General features: G+C 38.4%; 1 protein-coding gene across 2 annotated transcripts; it reads left to right on the top strand.

Annotated features, from left to right (window-relative positions):
• Positions 1–125: 125 nt before the first annotated feature.
• lmx1al (LIM homeobox transcription factor 1, alpha-like) lies at positions 126–14,880 on the top strand. 2 transcript variants are annotated; one of them, XM_024271997.2, is made up of 9 exons: positions 126–646; positions 1,959–2,047; positions 2,825–3,014; positions 11,847–12,079; positions 12,333–12,496; positions 12,646–12,723; positions 12,823–12,943; positions 13,027–13,182; positions 13,335–14,880. In XM_024271997.2, the coding sequence occupies exons 1-9, from the start codon at positions 603–605 to the stop codon at positions 13,490–13,492; spliced, it is 1,233 nt and encodes a 410-aa protein (XP_024127765.1). In that variant the 5' UTR covers positions 126–602; the 3' UTR covers positions 13,493–14,880. The 2 variants fall into 2 exon arrangements, with proteins under 2 accessions (XP_024127765.1, XP_036069115.1); XM_036213222.1 differs by lacking the exon at positions 126–646 and having other exon boundaries at positions 1,684–2,047.
• The last annotated feature ends 164 nt before the right edge of the window (positions 14,881–15,044 follow it).

The raw sequence follows: 15,044 nt of genomic DNA, 5'->3' as shown, positions 1-15,044 counted from the left end.
CTTTGCTTTTTAGACCCCACTCTCTTGGACTTCACCAAAAGCTTTTTCATCTTTGTGTCATTTCAGAGTGAAATGTGAAAAGCCAAAACCCCCTCCTCATTATTTACATAAAGTAATGCTGGATGCAAGTGATGTAATTTGCTTTTGCCTTTGTTCAATTGATATTATTTCCCAGAATCAGGAAGTTTGGTGATATGATGAGATATTAGGACCCTGATATGTTTCTTTATTACATGGAGGAAAATCAATATTCACTGCGAGTTCAGTCTAAGTCTGTGTCTTGAACGCAAATGCAGGAAATCCTCCCCACTGGATTTATCAATAGGCTACATTATCGCTCATCTTCTCTCATCATCTTCCGCACCTTCTCCCTCCCTCCTTGTCTGTCCATCTCCTCCCTCTGCCCCCTTTTTTGCGCACAAAACAAGTCAGAGCGCACACACGGCTGTGGAAGAAAAAGAGAGACAATAGAGTGACTTTGGCTCATCATGGTCTTTGGATTTTTACTCTAGACAGCATGCGCGCCGCTCTGTGAGGTACAGGTGGACAATCTGTAAACGCGTCTGTTCATTCCTGCGAGCCCAAAGTTTCTGCACGTTTTCATGTTGCCAACTGAGATTTCTGGAGGAGTGTGTTTCACCTCAAGGTAGGACTGCAGCTCGCGCGCAGGTTGTAAGTGGAAGCAGCTGCGCGCCGCGCGTAAAATCTCTTCCGTAAAGGATGTTTCCTAATCTGACTCCAGCTGTTGCGTATAGAGAAGTTATTTGCAGTGTTTTATAAATGGCAGCAGGTCAATGATCTTTCACAGACTTTGGGGGAAAACGGGATGAAGATGAAATGGGAGTGATATTAAATTAGGAAACTTTTTCCACCAAACATTTTGCCTTGCGAACCAATTTGTGAAGAATATTTCTGGTAGATGGAGCCGAGTGAAATGGTTTGTGCAAGGATAAAACCTGACTTTTAACACAAATTATGTCAAGTGAATTTACCCACTTCAAAAAATATAATATCGAGAATTTATTGTGCTTTGTAAATAATCAAAAAATCATAATTCAAAAACATTTAACTTGACAACGTTTTTAAAATTATAAAAATGTATATATTCTTTACATTTTCTTATTATTTTGCTTTTTTCATTTAAAAGTATTGATGTCATTGTTTATCATTGTTCCATAGTAAATTAAAATGTCAATATAGTATATCCACTTAGGAAACGTGCCAAATCAGATTATCTGTATTTACATAATATAAGATAATTTGATGGATGTGCGGCAATATGTTAATTTATAATTATTTCCATCTCATATAAACAGTATATTGGTTTATTGTTATAAATGTATGTCATTCATAATAACAACGAGTCAAATGTCAAGTTGTATTGCAGAAAACAGATTAAGCGTAGAGAAATAAAACAAAACAATGGCCTAAATAATAACAAAATCTCCCCACATCTGCAGTACAATGATAATAATATTGTTCTTATGTTTATTTATTTTATTTTTATTGTAATTTTTACTAATTAAATAAAAAATGTTTTTAAAAAATGACACCTCCTATCCAATTTATTTGTAGAATTTTAGAAAATTGAATTCGTTTTTTCTTTAGTTTTTACCCTCAAACCATGTAAAAACCGTATATATGAAATAAAATCGTGTAATTTATTTTATTTAGTATCAAGATTTAACCGTTATATTTATATTGTTGGGATGTATCTTCTTTTGAAATAATTATAACGTGTTTTCTATTTATTTATAGTTTTTTTTATTTAAGATGTTTCTTTTTATATGTTCCCCCTGAAATTGCGCATTAAAAAAACGCACTGACAGGTGTCCGCGTGCGCGCACCGGCCCTCTATATTTTGTCTCACTTGGTCCTATTCGGGCCTAAATGCACAGCAGTGGTTCCACTGATTTCATTCATAGGAGTTCCACATTTTTACATGTTTTTATTTTTAGCGATCACACGGAGGGAAGGAGAGAAGGGATGAAAACAGAGGAGAGACAGCAGTCCTGTCTGCAGCAGCCTCCATCCTCCACGCCTTTCGGTGAGTCTATTCCAGCACCCAAACGAGTTTACCCCTTCTTGTTTACACATTTGATCCGAATAGTAAATCTTAAGATTACCATTTTTCATCAGTATTTGTGCTTAACAATTTTATACGTAAGAAAAAAAACAGAAGAACAACCAAAGAAATGTACATTTTTGTGTATATTCCATGTAAAGAATTATGTGGTTTCGGGTAGCATTTGTATAGTAAATAAATAAATATTAATTTCTTTAAAAAAAATTCCAATAAAAATATTTTCAGAGCGAATACAACACGCGCATCAGCGTGCGTAAAAAGCAGTAAAAAAAGTAAAGAAAGCGGTCCATTGTGCCCCTTTGCTGCTCTTTAAGAGACATTATAAGTTAATTTGACACACTGAGACAAAACAAAAAAAAAGTTTAGCAAACATTTATTCTCATAAACTCTTGTTTTAATCCTTGCATTTTTTAGTCTTTGGGGAAATAACTTGACATGAAGCTTTACGCACGAATGAATCTGTGTAAAATAAGCCACTCTTCACAATTTGAATTAAACTGCTTATAGCCTCCTAAAAGAAGAGGTGTCCAGACATTTTTTATTGTATTAAACTCGTTAGGAACCATAAGAGAAAACTCCTAAATGGTTTTTCACAGATTTTTTACGCGACCTTGACGCAGGGAATTTTCAGGAGTAAAGGTTTAGGCTCATGAAAACCTCCCATGGAGCCTTGTTGCTGGCCTGACTTTTGTCTGCTCACTTTATCTCCGCGTCCGCGCGCTGCCCTGCTTTCACCAGGTCCAGATTACAGAGGAGGGGGAGAGGTGTGCGCGGGCTGCGAGTCTCCCATCGCGGACCGCTTCCTGCTGCGCGTGAACGAGCGCTCCTGGCACGAGACCTGCGTCAAGTGCGCCGTGTGTCTGAGCGCACTCACCGGGACCTGCTACTGCAGAGACCGCCTGCTGTACTGCAAACTGGACTATGAAAAGTAAGAGAATGGCAGATGGATTTCTGTGAGGTAAACATAATGGAAAATGGCAGTCTGCATTTGCGCACTGATATTAAACTGTGATTTTGAGACAAAGGGTGACAAAAAAACTCTAAATAATAATAAAAAAAAGTTTCTCAGAAATTTTTGAGCATTTCTAAGAAAACCATTTTAACCCTTTAGATGGTTATGACGGAGAAAGATTTTATTTTCCCTTCAGAAAGAGACAAAAATGAAGTCAACCAGCCTTCAGTTTCCAAAAAATAAATATTTTAAAGAGCCAAAACTCAGAAAGAAACTAAAGGTTCCCTCTTTTTTTACTCACAGGACTGGAATGAGGTTCTCCAATATCCACAATGTTTTTTAAAAAAAGTTATTTGTAGGAGCATACCTAATATTTTTATGTCTTTAGAGTTAATTTTGTTTACCTAATATTTAGAGTAAATAACAAATTTGTTCATCCAGTTCTTGTTTTTGGATGCTTATGACCTCGCAGTCTTTGTTTCTCTAATGCAGTGTACACCAGTCAGTAATTCTCTGCAAAGTAAAACAAAAACAGAGGAAGCTGTTTCATGCATTAGAAGAGGCTGTGGATGTTTGATGATTCAGCTCATCTTTGTGGCCTTTGCGTTTGCTTTTCCTTCGGTGCACGCTGTGGTCAGCTTGCAGAGGGAGCTTCTCAGATGGACAGCTTGAGGACCAGCCTGCTGCTTGTTATCATTGTTTTGAAAAGTGTCAGACGGCATCCAGCGGCAAGAGCTCTCCCACTGTACCTGACATCTGGATGAGGGATAGAGTGAGAAAAAGGAGATGAAAGCCCCATTGTGTGATGTTCATCTGGAAAAATGAGTGAAGAAAGCGGAGGCAGAACCGCACTGATGAACGAAGAATTGACTTCATTTTGAGATTAGAATGAAAAGGGTTATTTGCTCTTCTTGTGCAGTGACTGTAATTTCAGATCCAAATCAATAGTCAGGAGATCTTGCACTGTGGTGTTGGTTCAGCTTTCTATACATTGCATACGCCTTGTTGCCTTGTTGTGTGAGTTGGTGCCAGACTTGGCACACAGTAATGGCTGTGACCTTCAGTGGATCAGCAACAATGTCTCCTTGTTTTCTCTGCAGTCTGTCCATCAGCGCCCTACACACCCCCATACAGCAGGTGTGTGCATTGTAACAGATAAGCTGCTCCAAGAATTTGGAACGTGCTTAAGAATTTTTGAGGAATTCATGCAGTCATTAGCACATGCTTATTTTTCTTTTAGACTCTTTATGGGACTTTTTAAAGGCTTATTAACATGGAGATTCCATGTCCCCCATAAAGCAAAATAGACCATTAAAAGACCAAAATAGACCAGTTTATTTTATTTTTTGGATTTGAATCAAGAAACTGTAATTTAGATTTGGAATGAACAGCATCTTGCAACTCAGAATCGTTTTAACTCACAGAGATCAGACATGTTACACTCCTCCATGTTTCATTTGCATCATTATTTAAAGACCAATTTATTGAGCACCTTTATTTAATTTAGCTCATTTAATATGTTTTTATCTTGTTTTTTTTTTTCTTAAACAAAAATATGTGCAGATTTGGTTAGGTGAAAGTGCATTATTTAAAAAAAACGATTTTCAATTGATTTGACTTTCAAACTGTTTGGACTGTTTTATAATAATTTGGAACAAATCTGAAAGTACAAATAAATAAATAAAACATATTGCAATATGACCATCTTTACATAACTCATTTGAACATGTGTACTTGCTTTACAAAAGTAACATTTTATCAATTCAGACAATATTAATCAAGTAAAATAAAAGCATAATTGCATAAATTTGAGTAATTAGTTTGTATGTCCATACATTAATATGCATGTGGATGTGTGTACAAGAGTATACAAATGTTTAGAGTAACTGTCTTACTCACTGTTTTTTTTTTTTTGCCAAGTGACCAGGCTGTGATCTCTTCTCAATAATGCTGAGCACAGACAGAGAAAAGAGTGTAGAGTCTAGAAAGTTTAATTTTAAGCCCTTAAGTGGAGCTTCTGCTCTGTGAGAAACAGGTCACCAGGGTAGATATTCACTAAACCGTGGGCTTAATACCTCTCGGTGCAAGGTGGATGATGGCACACACACAACATCTAAGTTTACAAATGTTCTCGCCAAAAACAGAAAGAGGGAAGTTCCACCCCAGAACCACAGGTGTAGACTCATCCTCCACTGACTGGAGTAAGAAAGAACTTGGCTCTACAACTAAAGCCTTGTAAGGATATTTTTTAAATGCACATTTCTACGACTAAAGATAGAAAAAAAATGAAACTTATAACTTCTACTTACTGCACGTCCACCCCACCAACCATTTCTCTCCCTGTCTCTCGATCGACCACCTCATTCATCACTGTCTGCTTTGTAATAACATTTCTCTAGACCAAACCTCATTTCCTTCTCGATGAGATTGATAGCAGCGATGACACCAAACAGTTTATCTCCTCGTTTATCCGTTGTTTTCTCTTAATCGCTCCACCACCCGCACCCTGCTTAGTACCTCTTTGTGTCTCATGAGGGACATGGGTGGAGGTAGGTGGGAGGTTGATTGGAGACGGTGCTAATTGCCGAGTTCTCTGGCAGTCCTGTGATGACAGATCTGACACGGGGATGCTTTGAAATGCTGTTACAATTATGCAATGACACGTCTGATTGATCGCAAAGCTTTATGCGTGTCAGAATCTACCTTAAATCATCTACAGGAGACACGTGTTTTTAAATGAATAACAAAGCTTCAAAGTTTTTTGATCATTAAAACAATTCTAATGTTCATTTTACCTGCTATGTGACAAGAGACATACTTTGAAATGCTTTTCGGGAAACATTATTGAGAATTTTAGTGATGTATAAATATCAAAGATACTCGTCAACATTTTCAGGAGAGAAACCACAGTTTGACCCTCACAGGCTACACTATAAAACATACTGACTCCAAGCTCACATGTTTATCAACTTAATGGCAGCAGCTCCATACAGTTTGGTATGTTTACATGGTTAAGATGACCTGCTAACGTTCGGATCAAGGATCAGCTCCTGGAAAAAAATTGATTTAGGTGGCTCTTAAGGATGTATGATTGTTGACGCAAGGCAGGATGGATTCATGCGTTTGTGTTTTTTATGCCAAACTTTGACCCTAATATCTGAATGTCACAGAACAGTAAAATCTGACCACCCATCTATTGACCAGGTGATGAACCTGCTCTATGCAGCTTTGATTCATTTCCTCAGCTATGTGGTCTTCTGTCTTCTTTGAAGGCTCACTCCAATGAAAATGGTCTTTTTGGTGTTTTTAACGTTCTTGTGGCTTTTTTTTATAATGATTTGGAACACATATAAAGAAAATTAAGCTCAAAATTGCATTTCTGAGCATTTATCTATGCAAATTGTGAATCAGGTGCAGATGCAAAAATGCAGTTGGTAAAAAAAAAATATTCATCAAGTAAAAAATGCCATGGGTGGACCACAAGCTCCCTGCTCTTCTCCATTCGAATGCATCCACTTGCCGACAAATAAATCCACATACGTCTTTATTTTCCCCATCTAATCTGGCATCTGGATCAAAACTGTACGGCTGGAAAGCTCCATTATTGCTCAGCATTCTTGTTACATTGGTAATAGGTTGGGGGTGTGAGGGGTTGTAAGCTAGCAGGAGAGCTTTTAAACACATTCGCCCACAGCTCAAGGCAAATTTCTAATAAACTACTGCCACTCTGCAGAAACTACGTCCTATAAGAACAACACTTTTTATTTGGGCTAAAAATTGAATAATCATAATTAAAATGGGAATAATTTTAAAATAGATCAAAAGATAATTGGAGTGGGCCTTCAAGTTTTGTTGTTCTGTGATTTCAGATGTGACTTTTTGTAAACCATTCAAACCAAGGACTGTAAAATAAGCACAAGAAAAGTAAAGGAATGTAAAATGAAAATATAACAAGGAACTATACAGTTGCTTTTCTAGTAGCTGGAATCTGGTTAAATTCTGATTTCTGACATCAAGAAGGCATTTCCACCCAGAGGACTGCCATTCTGAGGAGATTTCTCTTTTTCAGCCTGTTCTCTGCAAACTCTAGAGATGTTTGCGTGTGAAAATCCCAGCTGATCAACAGATCAGTATTCAGACCCGTTCATTTGGCACCACCAGCAAAGCCACAGTCAAAGCAACCTTAATCACCTTTTCCCTCCCATTCTAATGTTCAGTTTGAACTCTGACGGGTCCTCTTGACCACATCTACATGACAAAATGTAATGAGATGCTGTCATTTAATTAGCTGAATGGAGGTTTGTCTCAGAGTGCAAATTCAAGAGTCCTTCTTCAAGAAACGTTTCTCTAATTGGGTTTTCTTTCCGTTTGTTTTTAGTTTGAGTTTTCTATTTATTTTCCTGTTAAACAACAGATAATTGTTAATTAAACACACTTTAAAGTTACTTGGTGTGCCTTAAAGAGGTTTATTTTTACATGCTGAGATGCTGTTTGCTTTTTTATTTCCAATCTAAGGATTTGCATTCACAGTCATACACTGAAGAAGCTCACCTCAACCACACCTGTGGCTCTAGAGAGGTTATGCTATAAAGAAACTGGTATGGAACACTGACTCAAGAGTAAAGCTGGAAATATCATTGGATCTGATAGTATAAGTCAAAGAGTGTCATGGCGTCATGGAGAATGCTTCAGAAAGGTGCAAGGGGGAAAAAGGAGACCGATTTTTAGAAAAAGAACAGTAGGTCGGATTTTTATCTGGGTTTATCAGTTGGTGTATGCTAGTTGGAGGTGGGGGAAAATTGCCACTGTTTTTGCATAATGTGAGATGAGACCCCATCATCTTTCCTCCCCCACAACAATTTTGTAACAGACAGCTAATAAATGTTTCATGGCAGAACAAGCTGCTCGCCTTGGCTTTATTAAATCTGAGATAATAAAAGCAGAGAGGGAGAAGGGAAAAAAAGAGTCAGAATTGGGGGTCGAACCAGAGACGGAGAGATAGGGAGATCAGCGTAGACTTTTCTCAAACCAACCGGCTGTATCTCCTGTTTCTGGGGCAACGGGCCCTGCTGTCCCCCGCCACCCCCTCCCCACCGCTTCCCGCTCCACCAAAGTCAGACAGGAAATGAGAAACGGGCAGACAGGATATTGCGTTCTGGTGGCCTGGGGATTAACTGTTTTATCTAGACTAACATACACCCACTCACTCCTGCTCACAAACACACATCTATATCCTGACACATAGCATTCATTCTTGGTACCATCAGGTGTAAATCATACACAACACGCAGAGAGACACAAATCAAGACCACGAACATCACACAAGCTTATGGTTGCTACTATAACCAGTTGAATTATTGCAAGCATCAGCTTTACTCTCATGTAGAGCTGGTCATTGTCAACTTCCAAATGAAGTTATGACATAGAACCGCATGTTATTTTGTTGTGGTCATATACAGAAATGTTTTTTTATGAACGCTGCTATTATTTAGCTACTTCTTTAAATTATTGTAAATACTCGTTATGCAAACTGGCTATTGATGTTAAGGTTAAATGTGGAACACAGATAAGAACATCTGTCAGGTTTTCTCTGATGTTTGCACCTTATCTATGTCCACTAACTGTATGTTTGCACTCAAATTAACTATGTGATGTGGTAATTGTAAATATATACTGTGTCACGCTGTGCTTGTGATGCTTTATATACAGACAAGCATGTGTGTGCATACAGTGCACGGATTATATATACAGATATATTTTAGAAGTGTATGTGTACCTATGCACATGTGTGTGTGTATTTCTGTATGAGTGAGTGGTGGCAGGGTAGCAAGTATCGTGGGGAATGCTGGGAGATTTTAATAACACAGAAGCAGTGCAGGGAGATTTAATAAAAGGAGATGATGTGATTACTGAACCTTGGCTCTGAGCCATCTTGCTTCACAGAGCAATATCCGCCAAAAGTGTGCACACACATTTAAACATAAACACACACACATTTGAGAAGCACCCAACAGAATACAACTTAAAAATATGAATGATGCTTATCATTTGCTCGCTTTTGCATGCATTTCCTGAATCTTTAGATTCACGTTAATTTTCAAGGAGCATCATTTATCACACGCTGTGGTCATAAATGTGAGGAATTTAAAAGCCAGTGTGTCTCTACCATTGTAGATCACACATTGAGGGCATGAACTGCATTTTAAACAATTTGATGGGTAGCTTCAAGCTTTGAGGTGTTAAGGTTGACATTTTTTTGACAATCTGCAGCACAATGTTACTAAAAGAAGTAAATGAGTTTGTATAAGTGAACCCACTGAGCTTGTATCCTCATCAAAATCATACAGTGAAGAACAACACTGTAATTGCTCTGAGACACATACATATTTATGGAATGATTGTATTCGGGTCCAGACAATGTCAAACTTGTCAGGGCTCAAAGGCAAAACAATGCCACATGACACAGCTTAGAGAGATGGCAAAGATTCTATTACTCTGTGTGTCTGGGATTCACAGGAAAACAAAAAGAAAAGACATAACTATAGCAATTATATACATTGCAGTATCTCTATTTGTCATTTTTAATTTGATTCCTTAATCGGTGAGCTTGTGTTCAAGCACTCTTTCTAACATCGATGAAATCCACGCCGTTTAAATTATATGAGTTGATTTATGTATGGCACATAGTCTACTGTTGATCTGCTTTTGCTTCTTTTTTCTTGTCAGCTGTGAATGAAAGTGGCATATCCTGTTTATACAAATTAAACAAACAGGAACTTTTTTAAATCCAAGGTATTTTCTCGCAGACTAATGCACAGATGGTTGGTAATGTGCCTCCACCCATTTCTACTTTTCAAATTTGCCAGAAAAAGACAAATGTTTGACACAATAAAAAGGCTGATTAAAACATATACACGAGGAATGACGTCATTTTTTCCCCAAGTCTTTATAGCTAATAATTAAAATAAACAAATCGTAAATTCTGCCTAATAAATGAGTGGTGGAAACTGTGTGGGCAGATCATGTCAATTTGAGAGACTAAATAGTCCACTCTAAATAAACGGCGGCCATTTATCCTTCACATCCATAGTGATTTTTTGGAAACTGCACCCTGGTCAGGACCATGTGTGAATGATACTTCTATTAGAGGGATTAGACTGATCTACTTACAGACCCCCCTCTGTGGCAGTTGCCCCAAGTTGCCTTCATTTGCCATGTTGAGTAATTCCTACCGTGCTGTGTACACCCTGATTAGGGATTGTGGGACTTAACCAGTAACATCATCAATCTTGTGTCAAGCAGCCCTGACAATTCAGTTCTGTTGAATGCTGCTTAGAATCAAAGGAAGTATTTAAGGTACTGAAGTGGGTGTACAGAGTTCATCTGTGGCATCTGTAAGATTTACAGCGTATTATAAAAAAAAATAAATACTGGCTGCAACAAACCTTTTAAAGCTGGATCACCTCTCTGCAATGTATTGTGGCGTTTCTGTAGGTTTGAGAACACAATGGCCTTTCACAATTTCAAATATTAAGTTAGCGACACTGTCAATTGGGAAATTCTGAGCGCGTTTGGCAGATGGATTGAGAAAGATTAGCTGTAGCAGCTGCGTTTGGGACAGAATCAAAGATTAGGAGCTCTTATGTGCAGACCTGGCTCCTTCTTTACACTCCAGATTTGGGCAACAACACCTTCCTATCACTCAGTCAGGGAGCGTCAACACTTCGCTCCTCTTTTCCTCCTCCCCCATATTACCTCCCCTTTCATTCTCCCTCCCTTTTGTAATTTACCAAGGTTTATGTTTTGTTGTGTAGTTTCAGTATGCATGTACTTTTATCCATTTTACACCTAAACTGCAGCTATGAGGGTATTATTTCTTCTGAATTAGAGGTTTGATGTAACAGATATTTCATGCTTGCAGATGTTTTACTTGACATCATTAGTGATGGCACAAATAATCTCACAGATAGATGGTAATATGTATACGATACGTGTGTAAATGTCTGGGTGCATGCTTTTGCATGTGCATGTTTGTGTGTGTGCGAGCACCTAAGTTTGAGTGAGTGATTTGTGTGCATAAGTGAGAGGAGAGAGATTAACCCCATGCTATCACCAATCCTTGGTTATGAGTTTACAGCGTCTGTCTGGCCATCTCACTGTTTAAACAACAATCTAATTAATCCTGTCTTTATTAGTTTCAGTGAACTGGGGAGGCAGGCTGGGAGGGCATGAGGGAGAATTGGGAATGCTGGCAGAAAATACTAAGGGAGGGGGAGGAAACCAAGTGCAAGAACATGGATTTGAGAGGAATTTAAAGGCAAAGACTTGAGCCATGTGAATAGAAGAGATTTCAAGGCAGGAGAGAAATCAAAGGATCGTTGCATCCCACAGGGGAGAAATACTGGGACAAAAGAAGGAAAAAGATAAATAAAGATGTTAAAATTGTGGGACGTACATGATAGAGAATTGTTGGCTTTTTACATTTTAGGATTTAGAGAAATACAGCAGGCAGCTCTGCTATAACAGGCTAACTACTGCCACCTACTGTTGTGAGGTGAAAAAAGCTGAAACAACCAGTGCCTCTTAACAATTGTTTACCTTGTTGCTCTGTGCATTGTGTCATGGCTTTTACAGCTTTTAATTAAGAAGCCACATTTGTCTCTAAATTAAATGGAGCCAAGGGTGAATGGGTCTATGCTTTTACACCCGCCTCCATCTGTAGTTAATTCACATTTGACTCTGCTTTTTTGCCTGTCGTTTCACTACAAACCTTTTTGTTTGTGTGTTTTCTCTACTCATTTTTTCCAGGCTCTTTGTAAGGAAATGCAGCGCCTGCCTGCAGGTGATCGGACGCTCCGAACTTATAATGCGTGTTCTAGGCCAGGTGTACCACTTGGGGTGCTTCAGCTGCTGCGAGTGTGAGCGCCGGCTGCAGAGAGGTGATGAGTTTGTGCTGAAAGAAGGCCAGCTGCTCTGCCGCATGGATTATGAAAAGGAGAGGGAAATGCTGGCTGCTATTAGCCCAACTCCAACTGAATCAGGTGAAGTCTTAAGGCTTGAACGACATAAACAGTAAAGCAGGTGCAGGTGGTTTTCAATCTCATCCATTTTCCTTAAGAATCATTAATCTTAGGAAAATTGTGGTTTCCAGGTTATATTTTTGAAATTGCATTAATTCAAAATACCTGTGCACATATTTCAAAACTATAATTATTTGCATGTATTGTAGACCCCAGCTCATATAAAAAGCACGAATCTAATTTCATAGTTTTGTCATCTGCTCATCTTACTCAGTGAAAAGTGAGGATGAGGATGGCGGAGGAGGCTCTGGCAGTGGAAAAGGCGGGGATGAGAGCAAGGAGCACAAACGCTCAAAACGGCCACGCACCATCTTGACCACTCAGCAGCGGCGAGCTTTCAAGGCCTCCTTTGAAGTGTCAGCCAAGCCTTGTCGGAAAGTGAGTGAATCAACTTTTTATCAGTGGAAGTGACGCAAAATATGTCTTTCTTTTTTTAAGCAAGCATCCTTGTTTTTGTGAATGTGTAAAGCTGTAACCGGTGCTTCTGTATTCAAAGTAACAAACAAAAACAAATATCTAATCTACAGGTGAGGGAGACACTGGCTGCTGAAACTGGGCTTACAGTCCGTGTTGTGCAGGTGTGGTTCCAAAATCAAAGGGCCAAGGTTTGTCTTAAAAGTTTTTTTTTATTATGAGGCATGCAAACCAATTACCTTTTAGAGAAAATCTATCCAAAATCCATGTACGATAATTCTGTGTCCTAGATGAAAAAGATAGCTCGCAGGCAGCAGCAACAACAGCAGCAGCAGCAGGAGCAAGAGCAGCTGGGGGGGACCAGAAGAGGACCCAGCAGGGGGGGCCGCCAAAGTAATGACGACAGCGAGGGTGAGGAAAAAGGAATAACCAAAGCAAAAATAACAACAAAAAAGATCTAATGGGATTGTTAATATTGATTTTCTATTTTACAGATGGATCTAGTACTCATGGCATGGATGGGATACTAGGATATCCCTCTCTGCCAAGACAGCAACTACTTTCCCTGGATCCCAACATCTATGCTGGGGAACCATTTCGACATGGGCTCACACCACCTCAGCTGAGTAGTGAGCAGCTCCACTCCTACGGTAAGACAGGAGGTTAAAGTTAGACGTTAGACATTTTTAAATAGTCTTCTATTGTCATTATAGTAAAAATATATATAAATTGGTCATATTCTTGTTGTTATATAATGTTGTTCCATTCCAGATATCCATGCTCATTTTTTTTCCCACCACAGAATCCGAGACAGTCTTCCACGATTTGGATAGCGATGGAAGCCTTGGTCACCTTGGTGACTGTCTCTTAGCAACAGGGGAGGGCGGCCTCCTCCCAGGGAGAGTGGGAAACCCCATTGACCGTCTCTACTCCATGCAGAACTCCTACTTTGCCTCTTGACCCATATAAACTGTAACCCTTTCCCCTTTTGGTCCACCGTTTAACTCAGAGATGCAGCTAGTCGAATCTGTCAGTCAGTCTGCCTGTGGGACCTTTCTCTGATAGACGGGTAACATTCAAACACAACTCTGATCGTTATTAGTAGTTTTCATCGTTATAAATTGGACTTTCATACTGTAAAATATCCCCTCCCTTTCCCTCCTTGGAGAAAAAAAAATCTCATGCTGGAAATTCAGACACTGTAAATGTTAAAGACGACTGACCTCCATTTCTCCAGCTGTATTTGTGTTATAATCTGTGAAACATCTTTCAAGGCACTTTCCATCAGAAAAAAAGCCTTATCTGTGTACATCGGAATTACAGATAAGTGAAGCTGTGAGTTACTTCACCAACCATATAGCACTGATTTAAAAATCCTAGTGCATCACATGTGCAGCTAAGGTTCTGAACTCTCTTGGTAAATTTCATAACTTTCTGCGCTTTGTCTGAATTATTTTAATAATGTGTGAATGATTGCACCATATACAAATTGTATATGGCTTAGATTACAACTTTGCTCTCAGGTTAGTGTGTATGTTTATGTAACCTGAGCTTCAACTCAGGATTTTGTGCTGGATAGAAAGGCAGTTTAATTTCCACTAGATTTCAAGAAAAAGACTGCAAAGCATAAAAAACTATTACTTCAAACTACATCCTTAGATTATAATGATGCATGACAGCTATATTGTGGACCAAAAAAAAAAACTTTAGCTTTTAGAAAGGTAAATGATGCAACAGGGTAATTTAAAGAGCCTTATGTAGTAACAGGGTGATATAAGTTTTTAGCTTTCCCTTTTCTTTTTATCCACTAAAATTACAACCAAAATATCTATTGTTCTCTAAATTTAGGCTACTGGGTACATGGTGACTTATTCAAAATGTAAATGTGATAAGTGTGTTACAATTTATTGTTGTAATCACTTTCTGCAATTTCTTTAAAAAAATCATTAGATGCTGTAGAGTAGATATTTTGTACCATCTGTGATAATCAGCAAATATTTAAACTGTCGCATGATGTTTACGTGCAACACAGTAGATCTGAAGCATCCAAAGTTGGAAAGCAATGGTTCCAGAAAGCATCATTCTAGTCTTATGTGGTGCAGGAAAAAAATAGGATTATGGTGATACTTGTTTAAATTAAATGCCAGTGATTGGCTACAGCCTGTAATATTTTATGGCATAATATTTGACTGATTCTATGTTTTTACAGTGATATTATTGTAAATGTAACTTATTTGTGTGGTATTAGATGAGTTCTTTATCTTACTTTATGTTCAGTGACAACAAGGTGATGTGCTTTAAATGTAATGTTGCTGTATCTTCAATACAATCTACAGTTTTATCGTTTACATACAGTTGCCTTATTTCTCCTGAACACAATAAATGAATAACATCCATTTGGAAAGAGCCAATGAGACGCTTAAAAAGAAAGGAATCTATTTCTCCTTAGTTACTCCCTCCAAAGCTTTAATAATTGAAGCAGAAAATGTCTGTTCTGCTTGGTGGCCACAGG

The sequence above is a fragment of the Oryzias melastigma genome, linkage group LG8, assembly GCF_002922805.2.
Source record: "Oryzias melastigma strain HK-1 linkage group LG8, ASM292280v2, whole genome shotgun sequence".
Classification (NCBI taxonomy): Eukaryota; Metazoa; Chordata; class Actinopteri; order Beloniformes; family Adrianichthyidae; genus Oryzias; species Oryzias melastigma.
This window is presented reverse-complemented; position numbering and strand designations above follow the sequence as displayed.

Bases quoted from the DNA above. Each gene is read 5' to 3' on its own strand.
- lmx1al (XM_036213222.1), top strand. From the start codon at position 1,891: ATGCACAGCAGTGGTTCCACTGATTTCATTCATAGGAGTTCCACATTT. The intron at 2,048-2,824 runs GTGAGTCTATTC...TGCTTTCACCAG, and splicing joins TCCATCCTCCACGCCTTTCG to GTCCAGATTACAGAGGAGGG. The intron at 13,183-13,334 runs GTAAGACAGGAG...TTCCCACCACAG, and splicing joins TGAGCAGCTCCACTCCTACG to AATCCGAGACAGTCTTCCAC.